We start from the raw sequence: 19,460 nt of genomic DNA on the forward strand, positions 1-19,460 counted from the left end.
AGGTTAGGCAAGGAGCTGGTTCTGAAAGATTTTTCAAAGATTATGCTTAGAGGTTTGGCTATGACAGTGGATAGCTTTCTTAAGAAGTAGGCACATATTCCATCCGGTCCAATAGATAGAGATGGTTTTAGATTGCATAGTGCTTTTTCAACATTGTCTTCTGTGAAGTCGATATGTATTAGATCATTGTTGTTATCTGTGGTACGGCTAGGAAATACTGGGCATGATCCATTGCTGTTTACAAATACTGAGCCGAAGAATGTGTTAAAGATGTTGGCTTTAATGGTGTCGTCGTTGTAGTCTTTACCATCAGGTCCTATCAAGGGAGGGATGGACCTTGAGTCTTTTAGTTTGTTGTTTACAAAATTGTAAAAAGCACGGGTGGAATTGGTGCTTAGAAGGTTTTCCTCTTGTTTAATGTGATAATTGGTGCATTCGGTCTTTATCTGGTGGCATAAATTTTTGTATCGGTTTTGAAATTGGCAACGTGACCAGATTTGTTTTTCCGCCAGAGTGATCTCTTTTTGGATTGAAGTTTCCTTATTGATATGGGTAATCTGCTTTTTTGTTTTGTTTTGGGAGTTGTTGTTGGTACATATAGTTTGATGACTCTTTTGACTTCAAGTAAAAATATGTTGTAATGGTCTTCAACAGTATTGCATCCATTGAATAGAGATTGCCAATCAAGGGATGAGAGATTGTTGTGTATAAGATCATAGTTGCCTTTTTTGAAGTTACAATTGGGGATTACATCATTGTGGTGATTTTTGTGTGGACGTATGTTGAGACAAAAGTCAATCATATTGTGGTCACTGCTGGAAAAGGGTTCTTTAGTTTGTATTCCGTAAATTAAATTCAAACTATTGCAGAAGATGAGATCAAGGCAGTTGTTTAGTCTAGTGTTGTTGGTTACTAGTTGTTCCAGTCCCAGATTTGTAATAGCATTGTAGAAGGTTGTGTGTATGATTTCAGTTGTACAATCATTTAGGGTCCAGTCAATATGAGGTAGATTGAAATCACCAAGAAAGATAAAAGGGTATGGGCAGGATGCAGCCCATGTTAGTAATGTATTTAGCTTGTTTACATGTTCGATGTCATAATCAGGTGCTCTGTAACATAGTAAGAATCGAATTGTGATATTTAAGGATAGTTCACAGATGATGGTCTCAGGAAGAGCAAGCTCCTGGGTAACTTGGATATTTTTTAGATGTAAGGATTTTTTATAGAAGATAGCAACACCACCTCCTCGACGATTTTCACGATCTGATCGGTAAACATGATAGTCTCTTACTGTGGTAATGGAGTCGGGAGAGATGCATTGAGCCATGTTTCACAGACAAATATAATGTCGAAGTTAGCCATATTTAGGAGGATGAGAAATTCAGGTATTTTATTCACGAGGCTTCTTGCATTGAGTAGTTTGCATTTAAGGCCGGCAGTAGTTGGAATTGAGGTAGTTGGGGGGCGTGCGTGCCTAGTCTTGGGTGATGGTGGAACGGTTGAGGTAGGGTTGTGGTTGAGGGTAAAAGCTGAGTATTGGGTTGCGTGGCTTACTTTTGATACAGTCAGCATGGTAGTCAATGTACAGGTCCTTCTCTCCATTGTCTAGACGGTTTTTGAGTTCAATGCGGAGTACACGGGAGCGGGCACGTTGCTGTATGGTTAGGTCAGGGCGGCAACGGAGGTTCTTATGGTTGGTGTTGGTTTTGGCGAGTGAGTTTATAGTATAAATGAATTTACGTTTGCTTGATTCATTTTTGCAAATGACTCTGCACAGGCGTGGGGCCACAGAGCCGTCACTGTTATTGAGCTCTCGGCCAATGCGTGAAATGTCAAGTATTTCATCAGCGGAGATGGTTGATGCTTGATAATCCCTGATGATGTTTCGGACAGTTGTGATGTCATCATTGTTATTGGTGACCTCTAGACCAAATAAGATGGCGTTTGGACGTTTCCGTTCACGCTCAACAGCTTCTCTGATGAGGATTGGGATATCAATATTTGTCTGGGTTGTGTTTATTTGTGGATTGGGTTTTGGATTGGGTTGTGGTTGTTGGGTAGAGATGTGGTTTGTAGCTATTGGAAGTTCAGGTTTTTGCGTTGTTTCTTTTTTTTCAAGGTTGGATATTCTTTCTTTTACGGCGTCCAGGGATGCTACTATGGTTTCAATGGTATCAATTCTTTCCAACAGATCCAGTTTGGGTTTGCATGCGTCCAGGGATGCTACTATGGTTTCAATGGTATCAATTCTTTCCAACAGATCCAGTTTGGGTTTGCATGATTTGCAGTAATATGGAAACTCATTGGATGATTCCAGGTATTGAATAAATTGCTTGGTTAATCCCAAGCAGTCATGATGAGTGTATTTCTTACACAGAGAACATTTGATGGAGTTTTCATTATCCTCTAGATTTTTGTAGCATTTAAGGCATGTGCAGGAGTCTTGTTGTTCATTGGTGGGGATTATGTTCTCTTTAGGTTGTGGTTTGGCATTGGGTTTTATTTTTGGCATGGTAAGATAGTATGGATGAATGCGCATGGAGCGCAGTAGGGTCAGACGATAAGCTATGGGGTTGATGACCGCCTCGATAGGAAACGGGCCGATGAACCTATGGTCCAGCTTCTTGATCGAGCAGTCAACCCGAAGATGTTTCGCGGACAACCACACCCGGTCTCCCACAGCCAGGGGGGGCGTTGCCCGGCAAGAGCGATCCGCGAACCTTTTATAGTCCTCCTTGGCCCCTATCAATTGCTGTCTAATCAATTGTTGAACAGAATGCAATTCCGACAAGAATTCCTGCATCTCGGGAACCGGGGAATCTAAAAGTGTCAATGGAAAAAGCCGCGGATGGAAGCCCACATTCGCATAAAAAGGTGTCATTTGGGTGGAGGTGTGCTGGGAGTTGTTGAAGGCAAACTCCGCCAGAGGGAGATAAGCAACCCAATTGTTCTGTTGGTGATTGACAAAACACCGTAAATATTGTTCGAGAATGCCAATCACCTTCTCCATCCCACCATCAGTCTCTGGATGGTGCGCCAACGATAAGCACACCTGCACCTGCAACGCGGTCATCAGGCTCTTCCAGAATTGAGCAGTAAATTGAACACCGCGATCCGAAACTACCCTGTCCGGCAGACCATGGAGACGAAACACATGCTGCAAGAACAACCGGGCAGTAGTACGGGCCGAAGGTAATTTATGACATGGAATAAAGTGGGCCATTTTGGTTAACATGTCGACCACCACAACTACAGTCATAAATCCGGATGAAGATGGCCAGTGAGTTAAGAAGTCCATGGAAATTGCTCCCCATGGTCTTTCCGGAGTCGGCAGAGGTTGAAGAAGACCAGGAGGCGCACCTGTCGCGATTTTTGCTTGCCTGCACGGTACACAAGACGTGACATAGGCGTGGACATCATGCCGGACTCGAGGCCACCAAAAAGTCCGCGTGACAAGATGGAGAGTCTTAAAAAACCCAAAATGACCGGCTGCAGGGTTGTCGTGAGACTGAGTCATAATAAGGGCTCGAAGCGGCCCCGTGGGCACGTACAACCGGCCCCGATGCTTGAGTAAACCCTCCTCCAAAGTCCATGGGGAGTCGGGTCCAACCTCCCTGGTCCTCTGCTGCGACCAAGCGTCTAGGCGCTGCGCCTCTCGTACCTGAGTCTGCAAATCCACCGGTTCCTGGACTACGGCCAAGGATTCTGCTGGCAGCACCGTCCGCAGAGGAAGGGGGTTCTCGGGGCAAAGGTACTCAGGTTTGCGAGACAGGGCATCCGCCCTCCGATTATGACCACTGGGGATATAGGTCACAGAAAAGTTGAACCGGGCAAAAAACAACGACCACCGGATCTGCCGCTGATTCAATTTTCTCGCCATGGACAAATGTTCCAAATTCCGATGGTCCGTCCAGACCTCCACCTTGTGTCGGGCCCCCTCAAGATTATGTCACCAAGTCTCGAAAGCAGCCTTGATAGCCAGAAACTCTTTTTCCCAGATGGTGTAATTGCGTTCGGAAGGAGTGAGTTTCCGGGAATAGTAAGCGCAGGGAAAAAGAGTCGCGCTATCCACCGGGGTTTGCAACAACACAGCCCCAATAGCCACGTTGGATGCATCCGTCTCCACCACAAAAGGACGATGCGGATCAGGATGCCTCAGGACAGGTTCTGCGATGAAGGCCTTCTTGAGGGCCTCAAAAGCCTGTTGCTGTGGGGATCCCCACTGGAACGGGACCTTCTTTCGAAGGAGCTGGGTTATTGGACCCGTCAGCTTGGCAAAACCCGGGATGAAGGTCCGGTAATAGTTAGCGAACCCCAAGAGGCGTTGAACATCCTTCACGCGACGAGAGGGTTCCCAACTACACAAGGCCTCCACTTTACACGGGTCCATGGCGATGCCTTCAGGAGAGATGATGACTCAGGACTCGGAGCCACAACATACATACATACATACATACATATTATATACATATACATACACACACACACACACACACTGCTCAAAAAAATAAAGGGAACACTTAAACAACACAATGTAACTCCAAGTCAATCACACTTCTGTGAAATCAAACTGTCCACTTAGGTAGCAACACTGATTGACGATCAATTTTACATGCTGTTGTGCAAATGGAATAGACAACAAGTGGAAAGCATAGGCAGGTAGCAAGACACCCCCAATAAAGGAGTGGTTCTGCAGGTGGTGACCACAGACCGCTTCTCAGTTCCTATGCTCTCTGGCTGATGGTTTAGTCACTTTTGAATGCTGGCGGTGCTTTCACTCTAGTGGTAGCAATAGACGGAGTCTACAACCCACACAAGTGGTTCAGGTAGTGCAGCTCATCCGGGATGGCACATCAATGCGAGCTGTGGCAAGAAGGTTTGCTGTGTCTGTCAGCGTAGTGTCCAGAGCATGGAGGCGCTACCAGGAGACAGGCCAGTACATCAGGAGACGTGGAGGAGGCCGTAGGAGGGCAACAACCCAGCATCAGGACCACTACCTCCGCCTTTGTGCAAGGAGGGACAGGAGGAGCACTGCCAGAGCCCTGAAAAATGACCCCCAGCGGGCCACAAATGTGCATGTGGCTGCTCAAACGGTCAGAAACGGTCAGACTCCATGAAGGTGGTATGAGGGCCTGACGTCCACAGGTGGGGGTTGTGCTTACAGCCCAACACCGTGCAGGACGTTTGGCATTTGCCAGAGAACACCACAATCGGCAAATTCGCCACTGGTGCCCTGTGCTCTTCACAGATGAAAGCAGGTTCACACTGAGCACATGTGACAGGGTTTGGAGACGCCATGGAGAACGTTCTGCTGCCTGCAACATACTCCAGCATGACTGTTTTGGCAGTGGGTCAGTAATGGTGTGGGGTGGCATTTCTTTAGGGGGCCTCACAGCCCTCCATGTGCTCGCCAGAGGTAGCCTGACTGCCATTAGGTACCGAGATGAGATCCTCAGACCCCTTGTGAGACCATATGCTGGTGCGGTTGACCCTGGGTTCCTCCTAATGCACGACAATGCTAGACCTCATGAGGCTGGAGTGTGTCAGCAGTTCCTGCAAGACAAAGGCATTGATGCTATGGACTGGCCCGCCCGTTTCTCAGACCTGAATCCAATTGAGCACATCTGGGACAACATGTCTCTCTCCATCCACCAACGCCACGTTGCACCACAGACTGTCCAGGAGTTGGGGGATGCTTTAGTCCTGGTGTGGGAAGAGATCCCTCAGGAGACCATCCGCCATCTCATCAGGAGCATGCCCAGGCATTGTAGGAAGGTCATACAGGCATGTGGAGGCCACACACACCACTGAGCCTCATTTTGACTTGTTTTAAGAACATTACATCAAAGTTAGATCAGCCTGTAGTGTTTTTTTCCACTTTAATTTTGAGTGTAACTCCAAATCCAGACCTCCATGGGTTGTTAAATTTGATTTCCATTGATCATTTTTGTGTAATTTTGTTGTCAGCACATTCAACTATGTAATGAACAATGTATTTAATAAGAATATTTCATTCATTCAGATCTAGGATGTCTTATTTTTGTGTTCCCTTTATTTTTTTGAGCAGTGTATATGTTTTCTTAAGTTTTCGCGCGTATCTATATGTATGGTATTCAGCTTTGTTCAGGTATTTCCCACGTCATTATAGTTGTGCTTTTAAAGTTGTAGTGACGTTTCGGCAGAATCTCATCTGCCATCATCAGGCTTCTGTATTGTGTTCATCTGTGAGTCAGGCTTTCACAGCTGTTTCTGTTTCTGTCAAAAACAGAAATGGCTGTGAAAGTCTGACTCACAGACGAACACAATACAGAAACCTGATGATGGCAGATGAGATTCTGCTGAAACGTCACTACAACTTTAAAAGCACAACTATAATGACGTGGGAAAATACCCGAACAAAGCTAAATACCATACATACATACATACATACATACATACATACATACATACATACGTATGTTAGAGTCATATTAGGTGAGATGGATGGTCATATAAACAAATTAAATAAATTGATAAAATTAAGAACACCAATACAATCTTAAGCCATCCTTTTCAAGAACTGGAAAATTAAGAATGATCAGAATTTGTTGAAAGACTTCAAATTCTTTGAAGTTCTATCCTAGTTCTGACTTTGACCTGACAACATTATTATTTCAGCCAAGATCAAATCTGAATTCAATGTGCAAGACAACACATTGTTCCATTCTTTTGAAATAGAATTCAAACATATTTTAATTAATTTGATCAATCTGATAAAATTCAATTTAGATTACAGTTTAAGTACTAAAATGCATAACTCTGATTTATTTTTAGGGACAATGGAATAAAAAAAGGAATGTTGTATATTTTTCAACAGAGGTTTTCTATTTTTTTTTCAAAAGGCAACCTGTTTATTCAAAATATTCTCAAAACCTCTTATCAAGAGGGGCAGAGCTTCTAAACGACTACTGACAAATCCTATCTTTCTCACTATACTTCAGTCACTTCTGGGAGAGAACTTTTGTGCAAGGTATTAAGGAAGAAAAATAACCTTAAACAGACAGGACTTTTTCTTATTTGTCTGATGGAATCCATACAAGTCCTGCAGAAACCAGTTTGAAAAATCCTACTTTAGAAGACATTAATTCTGCAAAGTTGTGCTTGAAAATATCAAGATTTCATTCAGTAGATGTTCAAAATAACAATTACAAGGGAGAGTTAGTACAATGAAGAAAGTCTAAGCATTTTTTAAATTATAGAAACTTTTAACTCCAATTAAGTAGTTAGTAAGATTAAAATGCAGCCTTCAAAAATTATTTAAAATTGAACAAACCTCTGACCACCTGCTTTTCAAGACTTAGAGGCTTGCTGGCAAGATTTTTTCCAGAAGGGCAGTTTGAACTGTTTTTTAAATAATTGTGTTTAAGAAATCTTAGCAATGTATATTATTACTACTTCATTATGTCAGTATGGCATAAAATAACATACTTATTCAGTACTAGACTAGACAGAAACAGATGAGTAACAAAAAGAACAGATTTGGTTCTGATTATTTTAGGAAGAATATGAAAGGAACCAATAAGGACTGTTAATCAGGTCAGTAGATTAAGAGATAAGGGAGGAAAACAATACAAACATTAAACATGGAAAAAGTAGAGGAAAGTAAAAGTAGAAACTAAAAAAGTAGAAAGTAAAATTAAAAAGAAGAGCCAGTTGGTTTTATTGGTTAAAGTACCAGGCTAGAAATCAGAACAGTAGTTCTAATTCTGCTTTAGGCATGAAAGTCAGCTAGGTGATTTTGGGCCTATCACTCTCTTTCAGACTAACCTACCTCACAAGATTGTTATTGTGAGGAAAATAGGATGAAGGAGGAATTTTTGATATGTTCATCATCTTGAGTTGTTTCTAAAAATGATAAAAGCTGGATAAAAATGTCTAATTTAAAATAAATATAAAAACTCAAGAAAGAATAAACCAGAATACAACAAACAGCGGAATAAATCTGCCCTCCCCCCACTTTCACTTCTAAAGCTAAACAAATTCTAATAAAAGAGGGATGCAACTAAGGTGGTGTTATAAGTGGGTTTTAGGTGATGTAAAACTCACTGGCCATTCACATCTGTATCAGAGAGGTGAATACCCCACTTAATCACTTTTCAGATTGGTTTATACATGAAACATTTGCAATAATGAAAACTGTTTCATTTTTCAAAGGAACAGAATGAACGAAGAGCCCCTAGAGCACGTGTCACAGGTTGCCGTCATGTGACATTTTGCGATGATTTCCCATTCGCGGAGCTGAGGTGGGCATGGCCTGCAGTGATGCATCTGGCCTGCAGGCCACCAGTTTGACACCCCTGCCCTAGAGCTTTTACCAGTGAAAGAAAAACAGGCATGTCCATTTTAATTAAACCAACATTAACAAATAAGTCAGGTCTAGTTTTTTTGTTCTTCTGTCCTTCAACATTTGCATCAACTCAAGCAAACTGTCTTAGGTTGATCAAGCTCTAATTGTAAAGCATTTTCTACCTAAGGAAGAGGTGATACTTGCCTCATTGATGCTTATCTCTGCTTCCACATACTGTAGGCCTTTCTGAAGTATAGAGATAAGGGCAGCAGGTGGCACTAGTGTTCCATTGATATTGGATTGGCTAATATGACTCTCTATTCCAAATGTAAAGGCGGAATGGGAAAAACCTGAGAAAAAGGAAGGCATGATATGAAATCTAAGCTCTCTGCAATGTGACACATATACTAAATCCAACACAGCTGAATCCTGCACCTGTCCCAACAAGGGAGAAAAATTGCCACATTAAATCTAATAGAAAATATATATATGAATATATATGAAATGAAACAGAAATAATATACTTTAATGGGGTATATATTTCCACACATCACCTTGATATTTGGTCTATATATTTGGTGATTAAAGCATAAAGCTTAAGTGGCACATTAGATAATAATGAGCTGAATGTTTCTAGTAGCAGAGGGAACATAAAACGAATATTGTTCAACCAATTCTAAAAGAGGTTATATGTCACAGAAAAATCTGGTATGCAATCTAAGTTGTTCATTGATCCAATATCATTACTCAAGAGATTTTTCTCTGTGAAGTATCTTATATCCATATTGGGCTGCTTTGCCAACAGTGATCATAACTGGAGAGTTGAGCCAAATTATCTATGCTCTTGTAAGCTCCACCTAGGCTGTTATCATTCATTGCATGTGGGGCTGCTTTTCAAATTTCCCTAATAAAAGCTGTTCTTAATCCAAATTAGGAATTGAACATCTCTAACATATTTCACAAAAGATCTATCAGCAGCAGCTATATCCAGGCAATTATTGGAGATAATGTTATTTATTGCTGTTGAACTTTAAAGGGCACAAGGGCCTGTTTATCTGCTTTACCCAAATATACCTAAAACCAGAAGATTCTGTCACTATCATTCACTTATTCTCTAAACCAGTGGTTCCCAAATTTTTTCAGTCCACCACCCCCTTGGTGCTACAAACTCATCCTCAGTGCCCACACCCAGGGGTGGAACTCAAATTTATGTGGTTGTGGCCTAATTTGAGGGTGTGGCTTGCTGGACACATGACTGGCTGGGCATGGCTTGCTGGCCACATGATGGCTGGCGTGGCTTGCTGGCTGGGCATGGCTTGGTGGTCACATGGCCGGGTAGATGTGGTTTGGTGGTCATGTGACTGGGTGGGCATGGCCAGGTGACTGGCAAACCAAATACAAGTGGTCCTCACTTAATGGTTGGTTTAGCAAGTGTTCTAATTTATGACTGGCCTCCCCAGAGCTACTTGACCTATTTTTGGAGTTTTGACAGCCATGCACACACATACACACACACTCCCTTCTAACCAGGGGTGGGATTCTACCAGTTCCCACCTATTCCCTAGAACCGGTTGTTAACATTCTAAGCAGTTCGGAGAACCGGTTGTTAGAAGAAATTAGTGGCCTAATCCTGTAAGGAAGGCAGGAAGGAAACATTCTGGTGTTGCCTACAGAAACTGCCTCTCTGTTAACCCTTATTACATTCTTGGCAGGACTAGACTTCCTGTCTCAGGAACTTCTCTGGAGTCTTTTTCCCCTCCTTTCTGGTACTTTGCTTGTGTGGAGTGACCATTCAAAGTTACAATGGCACTGAAAAAAGTGACTTATGACCATTTTTCACACTTATGACTGTTGCAGCATCCCCACAGTCATGAGAGGCCAGGCGAGGAGATGCATGCCTCAATGTGAGTTATATTGAGTTAGCCACGCCCAGAGAACTGGTTGTTAAAAAATTTGAATCCCACCCCTGCTTCTAACCCTGCTGGAGCAGGTCATTGGATTAGAACTGGCAAAGCATCTGTGATTAGATTCTAGTAGTGAATAGAATCTAATCAGAGATGCTTTGCCGATTCTTGTTGATTTGTTTTATTTGTATTTCTTTATTTTATGTTGCTGAATTGCATTGACATGTGTGTCCCTTCTTGTGCACAGCCCAGAAGCTTTTGTGATTCTTTGCAGCAAAAATTACCGACCTCTGGCTTTGCTCTACTTTTCAAACGTGCCACCACTGCCGCGTTTTAGGTGCCGGCACCGCAGGTCCACCCCATTGAGCCCACTGCATCGGAGGGACCTGCCCAAGCAAGTCTGAGTGGAGTGGTGCACCAAGTCAATGGGGTGAGCCTGAGTGAGGGAAAAAGAGAGAGAAAAAAGAAAGAGAGAAAGAAGAAAAGAAAGAGAAAAGGGAAAGAAAAAGGGACAAAGAAAGGGGGGATGGAAGGAAGGGACAGGCAGGCAGGCAGATATATTGGTAGATAGATAGATAGATAGATAGATAGATAGATAGATAGATAGATAGATAGATAGATAGATAGATAGATAGATAGACAGACAGAAAGACAGGTGGGCAGGCAGTCAGTCAGGCAGGACTTTTGGATGGATGGATGAATGGATAGGTAGATAGAGATATTGGTAGACAGATAGATAGGTAGGTAGGTAGACAGGCAAGCGGGTAGGAAGACAGACAGACAGACCTTTTGGATGTATGTATGTATGGATAGATAGGTAGGTAGGTAGGTAGATAGATAGATATATACATAGATATTTTGGATAGATAATATTCACCAGACATTAAAAAAGCCAAAACATGCAAACTCTGGCTTTGCTCTACTTTCCCAATGTGCTGCCACCACCGCGTTCGAGGCGCCGGCTCCAGGCAGGCTCGCCCCATTGAGCCCCTTGCATCGCTCCAGTGCAACAGTCAATGGGTTGAGCCTGTGGGGCCGGCGCCTTGAATGGCTTTGCTCTACTTTCCCAACATGCCGCTGGAGCTGCGTTCAAGGCGCTGGCTCCGCAGGCTCACCCCATTGAGTCTCTTGCACTGCTCCGGTGCAACAGTCAATGGGGTGAGCCTGCGGGGCCGGCACCTCGAATGCAGTGGCGACGGCACATTGGGAAAGTAGAGCAAAGCCAGAGTTTGCATGTTTTGGCTTTTTTAACGTCTGGTGAATATTATTTTAATTCATGTACATTATCATGTTGAAAATGGAGAATCTCAGGTTGGTAATATATTGCATTTTATGCTCTGCTGCTATGATTCTTTTATCTTTTTTTTCCCCCTACAATGATAAATATGTTTTGTTGCAATTATTTTCATTTTTTTTTGCTCTGGTGAAGGACTAACTACCATATATTACTACACTGCTTTTAACAATATAATTGGTTAATAGGGCTGTGCAGCACTTCAGATTTGTTTTTAAAATATTCCAAAAATATTTTATTGGATTCTGAGCAGAATGCAATAAAACAAAATGAGTTTTTAAAAATAAAAAATAAAGCTAAAAAGAAACAAATGGAGAATTTGGTCAAAGGCACCCACACATACAACACAGAGCATCTCTCCAAGCTCAGCTCAAGGCCTGGGAAAACAAACAAGGTTTTTTAAGCCTTCTGAAATTCCAGCAGCATGGAAGCCATATAGATCTATCTCCAAGGGAAACTCTTTCTCAAGGACAGGCACAAAAAGACTAAAACAGCCTTATGGAACTTAGGCAACCCATCCTAATTAAATACAGAAAGGGTAATAATATATGTAAGGATTTTTCTGGAATGGCAATGCAGTATTGCTAATAGTTTTTGTAAAATACAGAGGCAAACAAGTGTAAGAATTGGTGATATTTTTTCTCATATGATTTCAGTGCTGAAGATACTACATAAAAGCTACATCAGAGGAAACTGGCCATTATGGTGCTGTCAAAAAAATCTTATGTAACAGTTATCAAAGAAATGCAACCCAATGATAAATATATTTATTGCATTTTACCTGCATTAAACATAAAACTGCCAGCAGCAATTTAGTCAAAATGTTATGCTATAAATGTGATTGTCAGGACATATTTGCATTGAGCTATTCATGCCTACTAACATTGCCCCTTAATAGCATGTACCATACAGATATTTCTTATTTTGTAATAGCTTAAATTTAAAAAAAAACTACCAATTAATTTTTATGCAGTCATTGGGAAATATGGATTTTTTCATATGAACTAGCATTGCTTTGTTTACTTTATAACAGTACAGTGGTACCTGAAAATAAGCCTACCCTGAAAACAACCCCTAGACTGATTTTTCACACCAGCACATAATATAAGCCCCACCCCCAAAATAAACCCTAGTTAATCCCCGCCCACCATCTGGTTGTACGAGGTGGGGTGAGGCATAAAAATCAAGCTAGGGTTGGGGTAGAGCTGTCCCACACACCCCACACCTGCTTACTTTAGGATCGCTGCAGTCAGGCCTCCCGTGCCCCAACACCTGTCGTGCCACTGCCTGAATTATTCTGCAGCTTCTCGTGGCAGAATGCCACATGGCTCATTGTGCTGGTGCCGCCATTTGCAGCAGAACACCACAAGGCTTGTTGTGCCACCGCCGCTACTCATGGTAGAATGCTGCAAGGCTTGTCATGCCAATGCTACCGCTCTCACATGCAACAGCACAACACGCCATGTAGCCTCTTGCCGCGAGCAGAAGCACCCATGCAACAAGCCACAAGAACTGCAAGTGGCCACAAAAAAATTCAGCCAGCAGCACAACAGGTGTCAAGGTGTGGGAGGCATGGCTGTGGTGGTGCTAAGGTAAGCGGGTAAGATATCCCCCCCACAAATAAGACCTGGTGCTTATTTTGGGGTTGAAAAGAAAAGACCGGGTCTTATTTTCAGGGAAACACAGTACCTTGATACTCAACTGCTTTGAAACACATTGAATTTGGTTTATACAGGCTTCTGCTGGTTATTATAATGAAAACATGCATTTAATATATAATTTGTATATAATTTCTTTATATTATCTACAAAAATTCTATACATTTTTAGAAATGGTAAGTGGGAGAATCTTTTTTCACATGAAAGGAAAAAGTTCAGTTTATCAGAAGGACTATAACATCTAAGTATAACATCATACCTGCTACTTAATATTGAAATAACTGTTATGTATTACTGACAACCTCAACTACATAACACACATGAAGCTAGTCCCTTTAATTGTAATCAGTGTCATCTGAGATGCAGAAAAGGAACAAGGCAAAAAAATTAAAGACATAGATTGCACCATGATCCTCAGATGGATACATGGAGATTGACCATCACCTTCCCAGAATCAAGGCTTTTGCATAACATTGTTTAAATACATCAAGAAAATGTATACTAGATTACACTAAGCTTAATTTACCCATGTAGTGCTTCCTGTAGTGGTAAACATAGTAATAACTAATTTTTACCCATTCTGGGTATCAAGGCACAAACCATAATACTTCACTCTTTCCATTGAGACAAAATGTTTCCTTTCTCAGTTAGCATTCTTTACATTTTGTGACTTTTTTGTACATGTTACTTGCATGGAAATTGATTTTCAGCTTCAGAATTTAAAACTATTTTATGATGAGAACAGATCTGGAAACCCAGGAAGATAATGCAACCATCAGTTGTTGATAGCAATCTATTTTCTTGCATTTAATTCGTTCTTGATAAAACAAGAAAGTTATAGGCTTTTTTTAAGCATAAAGAATGCAGCACCAATTTCTATGACATGGCATGTTTTGTACCCTTAAAATGTTCCCATCTGTCATGCAGATTTCATCCTGTTCACATTAAAAAAATATTACAGCTATGCATTTTCCCACGAGTTAGATAGTGGTAAGATGGCACACTACTTTATTTTTATTTGTTTCAGGTCACAGAGTTCCAGATTAAAGAAAAGCTAGTTGGTCTGCTTCCAGAGTTGAGGATCTGGCAACGAATCCTGGCTGGTCATCTTTTAACCTGGCATACCAAAAAGTTCACTTCTGAACGGAATGGCTGCCATTCAGAAGGCACTTCAAGCATGTTCTTCATTATGTTCACATCCTGACAATTTTATATTTATTTTTACTTGGGAAGCACATCCTGAACAAATATGTTTGCCAACACCTAATGTAAAGAAAATGCTTAACAGTACCTATCAAATCACCATGCTGATTGGTTTCATCCCATATATAAAAATGTGTATCACATCTAACATAAAAAAGCAAACAAAAATAAACGTCAATAAATCCAGGGCATCATATTAATTGCCATTAAGTTATTTGAAGTAGCTATTTTTAAAAAATATTTGGAAGGCTAAAAATATTCTGGTGTTTATATCTTTTAATATACTGGAATATAATATACAGGTATGAAATTGGGCGTTGGTTCTTACCTGATACGCCTCTTCTCGTGGAACTGCGTAGAGCATCCAGAGAGTGGGAGGTGCTCCAGTCTTCATTTCTCACAGGCTAAGTTATAATTAGGGAACGCTCCTCCTTCCTCCACGTGACCCCTCCTTGCGTTTCCCAGTTTCGCGAAGACGAGGACAAAAACACCCTCTAATCTTAACTATAGTACAAACTCAACTATATACAACAACGTCATTGGCCGAAACAGGATTCCCCACCAGACGGACCAAAAAAGGGTGGGGCTGGATGCTCTACGCAGTTCCACGAGAAGAGGCGTATCAGGTAAGAACCAACGCCCATTCTCCGTAGAACTGCTGCGAGCATCCAGAGAGTGGGACATATCAAAGCATGTGTGTCCTACGGGCGGGACTCCGTCTGGATCGGAATCTCCTGGGTATCTCTCGCCACCTGTTGCAGGACTCGCCTGCCAAAGGATGCTTCAGCTGAAGCGTAGGTATCAATTTTATAGTGGCGTATGAAGGGTGACGGGGAAGCCCAGGTGGCAGCCCGGCAAATGTCAAGAATGGAAGCCTGAGTGGCCCAGGCAACTGATGTAGCAGCACTCCTGGTAGAGTGAGCGGTTATTCCACTAGGGACCGGAAGAGCCTGAACCAAGTAGGCCTTGGATATGGTGGCTCTAATCCAACGGCCCACTGTGGACGGGGATACCTTACAACCTAACGTCTTTGGCTGAAAGGACAGAAACAGAGACTCCGATTTCCTGATGGACCGTGTGCGATAGATGTAAATACGCAACGCCCTACGAACATCGAGGGTGTGCCACTGTCTTTCCCTTTCATGCAAAGGCTTTGGACAGAAATTAGGGAGGACCAACTCCTGTGCCCTGTGGAATGCTGAATTGATTTTTGGTAGAAAGGAAGGGTCTGGTCTCAAAACCACCCGATCAGGATGAAAAATACACAGATCTTTTCTCACGGATAGAGCTGCAATTTCAGATATCCTTCTAGCTGAGGTTATTGCCACCAGAAAAACTACTTTAAAGGTAAGAAATTGAAGTGTTGCCTCTCTGAGAGGCTCAAATGGAGGCTTAGTCAAGGCCAAGAGAACCTTGTTAAGGTCCCACGTCGGGTATCTGTGCACCACTGGAGGACACAAGTTGGAAGCCCCTTTAAGAAAGGCCTTAATCCGAGGGTGGTGGGAAAGAGGACCGAATGAGCCGCCAGCCACCACTGTTGAGAGAGCTGCGACCTGCCTCCTCAAGGTATTGGGTGATAAGCCCCCATCTAGGCCGTCTTGCAGAAAGGCCAGGATCTGGGCAATGGAAGGAGAACGTGGATCGACGAATGATTTGTGACACCACTTACAAAAACTGTTCCAGGTTGCATCATAGATACGAGTAGTAGAAGGTCTCCTGGCAGCCAAAATGGTATTAATGACCTGGGCCAACAAGCCCTCCTCAATTAGTCTTTCCCGCTCAACCTCCAAACGGCTAACTGAAGCCATTGCGGCTCTGGATGAAGGAGTGGGCCTTGTGACAGAGAGATCTGCTCTGGTGGAATCCTCCACGGCGGGGCTATCGACAGATTGCGCAGGTCCGCAAACCACGGTCTCCTGGGCCAATACGGAGCCACCAATAGGACCTCTGCTCTCTCGAATATTTGTTTCCGAATCACCCTGGGAATCAACGGAAATGGAGGGAAGGCATACAGCAGCCCGGGAGGCCATGGGCAACGCAGGGCATCGTGGTCCTCCGCACCGTTGGAGGGATAACGGGAAAAGAACCGTGGTGTTTGCGCGTTGAGTGGCGAAGCAAAGAGGTCTACCAAAGGCTGGCCGAACCTGGCTACTGCCTCCCTGAACAGGCGTGGGTGTAGACGCCACTCTGCTTGGTCCAGCGTGGCCCTGCTGAGCCAGTCTGCTTGGACATTGGAGGTTCCGGAGATGTGCTCCGCTCTGATGGACAGCAGGTGTGCTTCTGCCCACCGACACAGTCGCTCGGCCTCCCTCATGAGGAGAATAGAGTGGGTACCCCCTTGACGATTGATGTGGGCCTTGGTCGTAGTGTTGTCTGTAAGGACCAGGACATGGCGCCCTCTCACCTGAGGAATGAAAGCTCGGAGGGCCAAGTACACTGCGCAAAGCTCTAACCAGTTGATGTTTTGGTTTTGCTCCGCAGGAGACCAAACTCCCTGGGCCGATAGCGATTGCAGGTGAGCCCCCCATCCGGAAAGACTTGCGTCCGTCGTGAGAGTGATCCTTTGAGGCTCCTTGAACAGATGTCCTGAGTTGACAGATGGACGAGTCCACCAAAGGAGAGAGGCGAGGACCCTTGGAGGTACTTTCACCACCAGGCCTGATGTGCTCCTTCCTGAACGCTGGTATGGTAGGAGGAACCACTGCAAGGATCTGGAATGCAAGCGAGCCCAAGGGATAATAGAGATGCAAGAAACCAGCTTTCCCAGCAGCTTGGATAGACTGAGCAAAGATGCCTTCCCCGTTTGCCGGATAGCCCTGATAGCTGCGTGGATACTAATGAGCCTCTCCTGAGAGAGAAAACTCTCCTTCCACAGAATCAATCACAGCCCCAGCTGGGCTATACGCGTGGAAGGACTAAGCTGACTTTTCTCCCATTGACTAAAAAACCGTGGGCCTGGAGAACCGAGTGGGTAGTGTTAGTATCACTCTCGGCCTGATGTCGGGAAGGGGATGCGACAAGGATATCGTCAAGATAGCAATGGATACGTATGGGGACCTGTCTAAGGTGCGCTGCTATAGCCGCCAACACCTTAGTGAAGGATCTCGGGCCGAGACGAGACCAAAGGGAGGGCCACATACTGAAAATGCTGATTGTTATAGCAAAATCTCAGATATTTAGAATACGAGGGATGGATGGGAATATGGAGATAAGCCTCGGAGAGGTCAACAGACGTAAGCCAATCTCCTTCTCTGATGCTTTGCAAAATAGACTGTAAAGTCTGCATTTTGAACTTATGGTGAATAACAAAGCGATTGAGTCTCTTAAGGTCTAAAATGGGTCTCCAACCGCCGGAATGCTTAGGCACCAAGAATAGAAGGGAATAGAAACCCCTTCCTCGTTGTGAAGTTGGTACAGGTTGGATGGCCTTAATATCAGACAGATGTTTGATTGCGGAGACCATGAGGGCCCGCTTAGTAGGATCCCTGGAGATGGGTGAAATCCTGAAATGTTCAGGCGGGGAAGTACGAAACTGTAGGACCAGGCCAAAACGCACGGAGCTTCTGACCCAAGCATCTGAAGTGGATTCCTCCCATTGGTCGGCAAAATGCCGGAGGCGGCCGCCTATGGGATAAAGACCTGTAATCCTATCTAGGTCGGCGGGACGCCCTGCCCCCAGCCCCCCTAAAGGGCCTTCTGTAGCTGCCCCCTCTTCTGCTTCTGTCTCCCGAATCACTCCGGTCCTGGTAGGATGACCGGAATGACGGGGAACCCTGAAACCTAGGGGTGAATGATGGCTGGAAGGGGGAACGAAAGGAGCCCCTCCGAAAGGGCTGGGATCCCCTAGATTCCTGTCTACGAAAAAGCGAGGGCAAGAACTTTTTCTTGTTCCGAGTTTCCAGCAGTAAAGGTTCAAGCGCGGGCCCGAACAGTTTTCCCTTTGAGACAGGGGCTGAAGCCAACTTGGACTTATTTTTTATGTCAGCTTGCCAGTGCCGAAGCCAAAGTAATCTCCTGGCAGTTACATGGGAAGAGATGGCTCGGGATGAAAACTTAACAGAGTGAAAGGTGGCGTCGGCTGCAAATTCTGCCGCCGCCGTGATTTTTGCAATATCCTGATGGGCCCTGGTGTTATCTGGGGGGATATGCTGCTTCAGCTGTCTAAGCCACCTAATGGAAGACCGGGTGAAGAAGGAGGCAGCAGTGGCTGACCGAATGGCCCAAGCATCAGATTGGTGCGCTCGTCGGAGCGCCATCTCTGCTCGCTTGTCCTCCGGCTTCAACGTTTCCAGTGCATCGGTAGGGTTGGAGGAAGAGGCTAGTCTTACAATTGGGTCATCCACCTCCGGGTATCCAACATAGCGGAGAAATCCGGGTCAAGATTAAATAACCTCTTGTCCTGACTAGAGGGGCGGGAAAGGGCCCACCGAAGCCAACTGTCTGGAAACCAAATCTGAAAAGATCGGGGGTCGTGAATAGTGTCAGCCTCTACCACCGTCTGCCTGAACATTAGGTCATCTGGATCCTCTGGGTTCGATGGAGGAGGGTCGGAGGGAGACTGGGAAGTCAGACCTGAAGCGTTTTTTGCTTTGAAAAGTAAAGACTTAAATAAATGAGGTTTGAAAAGACCAACAGTAGGAGATTGTTCAGGAAGAATGCCCTCATCTTCTGACATCTCCCCTTCCATAGGCTCTGTCTCAAAAAAAAAGGCTCGGAATACTGTAAGGACCCTCTATCAGAGCCTTCGTCCTCCTCGAAGGGCTCAAAGCCCGCTGCCTCCTCCTCGCGGGTGTCCTCCCCCTCTAGGAATGGGGCATCCATATGGGAAGGTACCTGACCATGCTGAGACGCTGGTCCGGAGAGAGACCTTCCGGATAAGGAGCCAACCTTGGGAGTCCTTTCACGGTTGTCCGGTCTGGACAGCTGTTGCATTCCTTCGGCTATCCCTTGACGGATGGCAGACTGCATCCATTCCTTAACACTATCCAGGATGATGACTGCAACAGGATCTTCAGGGCGAAGGCCTGCAGCGGTTGGCGTGAAGGTCGCCTCGGGCGCACGGGTGGGCTGGCGGC

At 44.3% G+C, this 19,460-nt stretch overlaps 1 protein-coding gene and 1 pseudogene across 3 annotated transcripts in view; both read right to left on the reverse strand.

Moving 5' to 3' along the window:
- The window catches only part of TBL1X (transducin beta like 1 X-linked), a 153,748-nt gene that overhangs the window by 16,723 nt on the left and 117,565 nt on the right, over window positions 1–19,460 (reverse strand). For 2 of the 3 annotated variants that reach the window (XM_026666902.2, XM_026666903.2), the window contains exon 4: window positions 8,531–8,676. The exons of the other annotated variant lie outside the window; for it this stretch is intronic. In XM_026666902.2, the coding sequence (XP_026522687.1) occupies window positions 8,531–8,676 (146 nt within the window). The remainder of the gene's footprint in view (window positions 1–8,530; window positions 8,677–19,460) is intronic. 3 annotated transcript variants of the gene reach the window in all.
- Window positions 2,577–8,092, reverse strand: LOC148130536 (uncharacterized; annotated as a pseudogene).

Source organism: Notechis scutatus, chromosome 5, assembly GCF_049901735.1.
Source record: "Notechis scutatus isolate UNSWTSFEM ecotype Mainland chromosome 5, rNotScu1.2, whole genome shotgun sequence".
NCBI lineage: Eukaryota > Metazoa > Chordata > Lepidosauria > Squamata > Elapidae > Notechis > Notechis scutatus.